The 6000-nt window shown below is 34.1% G+C and overlaps 1 protein-coding gene across 4 annotated transcripts in view; it reads left to right on the plus strand.

The window, feature by feature from the left end:
* DPY19L4 (dpy-19 like 4) overlaps positions 1-6000 on the plus strand; it is a 29020-nt gene extending 23020 nt beyond the window's left edge. For all 4 annotated transcript variants that reach the window (XM_081116950.1, XM_081116952.1, XM_081116951.1 and 1 more), the window contains 2 exons: positions 1566-1724; positions 2815-6000. In XM_081116950.1, the coding sequence (XP_080973076.1) occupies positions 1566-1724; positions 2815-2979 (324 nt within the window). In that variant the 3' untranslated portion in view covers positions 2980-6000. The remainder of the gene's footprint in view (positions 1-1565; positions 1725-2814) is intronic.

Below are 6000 nucleotides of genomic sequence, written 5' to 3' on the forward strand. Positions count from 1 at the left end.
GGGGGGTTTCCACAATGCCTTTTTTCCCTTAATTGAGGCATAATTGGCATATGGCATTATGTTAGTTTCAGGTGTATAACATAATGATTTGATATTTGTATATATTGCAAAATGATCACTACAATAAGTCTAGTTAACACCTGTCACCATACAGAACTACAAATTTTTTTTTATTGTGATGAGCATTTATAAGATCTACTCTCTTAACAGCTTTCAAATATGTAAAACAGTGTTATTAACTGTAGTCACCATTCTGTACGTTATATCCTCATGCCTTATTTATTTTATAACTGGAATTTTACCTTTATTTTTTAAATATATCTTGATTGATTTCAGAGAGAGGAAAGGAGAGAGAGAGAGAGAAACATCAATGATGAGAGTCATTGATCGAGTCCACAAGCTGGGCATGTGCCCTGACCGGGAATCGAACCCCGATCACCTGGATCCCAGGTCAATGCTCAACTGCTGAGCCACGCTCAGCCGGGCTGGAATTTTACCTTTAGACTTCCTTCACCCAGTTGCCCACCAGCCGCCCTCTGTTCTCTATGTTTGTGTGTGCTGCTGTTTGTTTGATTCCACATGTAAGTGAAATCATATGGCATATGTCTTTCCCTGTCTGACTTATTTCACAGAGCATAATGCCTCAAGGTCCATCCATGTTGTTGTAAATGGCAAGGTTTCATTTTTTTTTGTGGCTGAATAACACTCCATTGTATGTATGTACCACCTCTTCTTTACCTGTTTATCTTTTGATTGACATTTAGGTTGTTTCCATGTCTTGGATATTGTAAATAACGTTGTAGTGAACACGGGGTCCATGTGTCTTTTTTAATTAGCGTTTTCATTTTCTTCAGATAAATACTCAGAAGTGCAGTTGCTAGATCATATGGTAGTTCTATTTTTAATTTTTTTAAGGAATCTTTATGCTGTTTTCCATAGTGGCTGCGCCAATTTATAATCCCAACAACAGTGCATGAGGGTCCCTGTTTCTGTACATCTTCACCAACACATTATTTCTTCCGTTTTTGATGATAGCCATTCTGACAGGTGTGGGTGGTTTTGATATGTGTTTCCCTGATGATTAGTGATGTTGGACATCTTTTCATGTCTCTGTTGGCATCTGTATGTCTTTGGAAAAGTATCTATTCAGATCCCCTGCCTATTTTTTAGTCAATTTGTTTTTCGTTGATGTTGAGTTGTATGAGTTCTTTATATATTTTGAATATTAACCCCTTATCTGTTGTATGATTTGCAAATATCTTCTGTCATTCAGTAGTGTCCTTTTGTTTTGTTGATGGTTTTCTTTACTCTGCAGAAGCTTTTTAGTTTGATGCAATCCCATTCGTTTATTTTTGCTTTTGTTTCCCTTGCCTTCAGAGTCAGATCCAAAAAAAACATTGCCAAGAATGAAGTCAAGGAGCTTAGTGAATATCTTTATTTTCCACAAATAGTACGCAGTACTAAGAACATAGTAGAGAAAAGAGCATACTAGGTGCTTAATGTATAGTTTTGCTTAACAAAAGTTTAAATGTCTTTTAAAATAACTTTTAATTATATTCTTTCAGATCTATCAAATCTATTCAAAGCGATCTGCTGAGGATATTTATAAAATACTGACATCATATAAAGCTAACTACCTAATTGTTGAGGATGCTATCTGCAATGAAGTGGGAACCATGAGAGGCTGTAGGGTTAAAGATTTGTTAGACATTGCAAATGGCCATGTAAGTAACCATTTGGAAAATGAAATCTTTTTTGAGAAAAACGACTTTGTTTAAACTTATAATCTTCAAACCCTACTTTTGGAACTTAACAAGTTATATAACAATGGGCAGAACTTACTAAAAGCAGTTTGAATTATTTTGTCATTATACAAATATTGAATATTAAAAAGTTGTATATTCTGGGGAAAATTTTTTTTACCTCTGTGGATTTCTTATGTATTGCCTATACTGATGATGTTCAACATGTATAAGCAAAAGATGGCCAGGGGTGTAAAGTACAGCATAGGGAATATAGCCAGAAATATTGCGATAACTATGTACAGTGCCAGGTAGGTACTGGTGGAAATATCAGGGGGAGCACTTTGTAAAGTATATGATTGTCTAACCACTATGCTGTACACCTGAAACCAATACATAAGAATACTAAAAAAAATGAGCATTAAAAAATAAAAAGATCGCCTGGCCAGGCATGGCTCAGCGGTTGAGCATCGACCTGGGATCCAGGAGATCGGGGTTTGATTCCCAGTCAGGGCACATGCCTGGGTTGCAGGCTAGGCAGCCAATCAGTGACTCTCTCATCATTGATGTTTCTCTCTCTCTCTCTCTCCCCCTCCTTTCCTCTCTCTGAAATCAATAAAGATATGTTTAAAAAAATAAATAAAATAGGTAAATTTGATTTAAATGATGATTTTATTTTAACTCATAATAATCTATATGAACAACTGTAAACCTACTTTTGCCCCACCCTGTATATTTATTTCTCAGCCATGATTAAGTTCTTCAGAGGAATGATCATGGAATATGGAGACATAGGCTTCTAAGTTTTAGTATTAAATCTTCTAAAAATTGGAAACACTTTATACTGGTTTCTCACTCTCAATGGGAAGCTCAAATGTTTAGTGTACATGGTGCCTCTCTTACGAGGAGACTTCTCTTAGCTAAACAACGTGTGATGTTTGCTGAACAATGTAAGATAGTCTTTGTTTAGCATAATATGTTTCCACATAAATGTAGTCATTTGTACATTGATTTTATTTCTCCTATAAGCTTAATAAGCCTTTTAATAACTATGTTTCATGTCTCTTGATAGGTGGTTTGCGAAGAGGGTGACAAGTTAACCTACTCAAAATATGGGCGATTTTGTCACGAGGTCAAAATTAACTATTCTCCGTATGTGAATTATTTCACTAGAGTATATTGGAACAGATCCTACTTTGTATATAAAATCAATACTGTGATATCCTTTCAGTCTTGAAAATAGCAGAGCCTTCATTTCAAAGACTTAAAGCATCGGAAGTAAATTGTTGATTTTCTTCTACCAATGAGGCGTCGTTTTGGAAATCAGAGCACGGACATTTGACGTGTTGCTGCTGCTTCCCTACCCGCCAGCATTAACTGGACCAGAATTCTGTGGGGTGGAGACAATGAAACATTACTGGCCTTGGTAAATGTTAGATCTCACCACTCTGCAATGCTCCGGCCAGGTCTTCTTACTGTTACAAGGCCTCTAAAATGTCACTCTCTAAACTATTATAAAAATTTCCTCATAAATCTTCACTTTATCATAATATGGATTTTGAATTTGAGTATGTTCAAGGTCTGCATATATTTCTCAAACATAACATTTAATATATACTTAATATATAATTATAGAACAGAAGAACTGTTCTTACCCTCAAGGCAGTTTCTAAAGGTGTTTTACGGTTTATAATAGAATTGAAATATTAGAGTGAAAAGCTAATTGAAATGGTAGCTGAAAATATGTGGCATTTAAATTAAAATGGAAATGATATAAAGGAAAGTGATTTTTAAGGATATATATAAAGATATATCCAGATTTTCCAGGATACTGTTCTCACCATCTGCTGCTTATATAAGAGAGCACTTTCTTAGTAATATACACAGTGCATGGCATTGCATTTTATTATTTTATGACTTAAAATTAGGTGGTTAGCTGTTGTCACTTATGCTCATAAATTTGATATGAATTTAATCTTGATAAAACAGTAACTCTTGTTACCTATATATTTTTTAAAACAGGCATTTATAAGAATGTTGTTCAGGTTTTTAAAAAATATGGATATGGGGTATATAATCTATTTACATGTTTTCTAAAAAACTAGTAAAAAATCTTTATCAGAATAGAAATATGTGCACTAAAATGAGCACCAATTTCTGGAGATATGTGCAGATGCTGTTACACTTACCTCTGCATACAGATATATTTATTATAAAACAAAAGTGCTATTATTTATGAAACTGTGATGCAGTCTTCAACATTAAGAACAGCCCTGGCTGGTGTGGTTCAGTGGTTAGAGTGTCAGCCTGAGGACTGAAGGGTCCCAGGTTTGATTCCAGCCAAGGGCATGTACCTCGGTCCCAGGCTCCATCCCCGGCCCTGGTCAGGGTGCGTGTGGGAGGCAGCCAGTTGACGTGTCTCTCACATCCATGTTTCTCTCTCTCTCCCCTTCCCTCTCCCTCTTCCACTCTCTCCAAAAAGCAATGGAAAAACATATCCTCAGGTGAGGATTAAAAAATAAAGAACAAAATGACAATTACAAAATTTACAGCAGTTTCACAGTCTAAATATCCGTTCCTTTACATTAAATATTTTCATATTTTTAATCATTTATTTAAAAAATCTAAAATGATTTATTTGGCTAAGATGGCATGTATGTTTAGTTTTATCTTATGTATCTGCTTAGTGAACAGGTTTTTAAAGTGCTGTAAAAATTGCATTTTGATTATGTTAGAAGGGAGCATCTTTCCACTATATTTTTGTAATATATGTTAAAAGTACAAAAGCACATTCATTCTTAGACTAGCTCTAGGATGCTTTGCTGTTTTGGAGCTTAAGAATTGTTTGATGGCTGTGTCATGTATCTGGTGCATTAGTTTTATTGGTTCTCATTTCATGCTTTTATGTAATTTTTAACAATTATATTAAGATCGCTGTAGGCAAGGTATTTCAGGTTTTATGTACATCTTAGTAGTGAATCACTAATATTTAGCTTCAAGCCTTATGAAAATATTACTCTAGTTAATCTAAGTACATAGAGCATATAAAACATCGTGATTTAAAAGTCAGCTTGCATATTTAGAAAGGGAAATAGAACAGCCTATTTTCTATGTAGCATGAAATATTTAATTGAATTTTTATTGATTTACATTATGATCAACTAAGCTGAATTAGTTTGTTGTATGTTTTTTGTTTTTGTTTTTGACATGGTAAATTGCTTTTGCATCAGTCAACTTATTTCTTAAATAAAATAGATCTGGAGAAACTTTTAATTGAATTTTCTAAATAATGAATTTTTCATTCAGCATCAGTTGTAAAGGAAAATGTGAGCTTTAATATAGAATAAATAATACTGGATATGAGAGATAAGCTCATTTGTTTCTATTTTAACTGTAATTAAAACAGTAGTACTGGAAAACTTTGAGGAGCATTGAATTAATTTTCTTACTTATCTGTAGAGTAACAGATGATTAAGAATTCTGCAAGTTAACTCTGTTTGGGTAACTTACAGTTGTTAGGTTGGACGATAAAGATCTGTGTAAGGAGCAAAGTTTGTGGTTTTTGTGTGGAAAGAATTTCTTCAAGAAATACAAAACATACTTTGCCCTTATCATAAAACCATTTTGAAATAAGTGCCTTAACTTTATTTCAAAGTTTACTTTTTATTTTCCAAAAAATATTATCCGTTTCCTTTTCCGTAAGAAAAATTTGGTAACTTTTTCCTCATTGTTAAGCACAACCTCACTATTCTATTTTCAGTAATAAATAAGCAAATCTTTGTTAAGGGCAGAGATGGGATTTCTAGCTTGCTAAATTAATTTAGGTCCCAAATGCCAAACAATCTAACAAAACTTACTTGATAAGCTATGTGATATTGACTCTCTGCTGTTTTATATTTTTCCTACCTTTTGCATCTGTATCTTGGTGCATTTTGTGAGACTGGTAGGTTTTACAACCTAGGGAGAATGCATTGTACTTCAGAAATGTTTTATTACTTGTGTATGTAGACAGCATGTTTTCTCAGGATAGTGACCCAAATGGCCAGTGGCCTCTGTGTTGTGGCACGCTTCCACCCAGTCCAGACTCTCAAGGAAAAGCAGAATGGAGGTCAAAGTGTGTTGTAAGTTAGGGCTCAAAATATCCTCTAAAAAAATTATGAATTTCTTGCAGGGCACAGTGAATAGCTGACGGTTTGTTTTTGAAAAATTGTTCTTTGGCCCTTTCTATTTCGATCCATTAAAACATTTTGATGCCTTT

Source organism: Miniopterus schreibersii (genome assembly GCF_964146895.1).
Source record: "Miniopterus schreibersii genome assembly, chromosome: 17".
Lineage (NCBI taxonomy): Eukaryota > Metazoa > Chordata > Mammalia > Chiroptera > Miniopteridae > Miniopterus > Miniopterus schreibersii.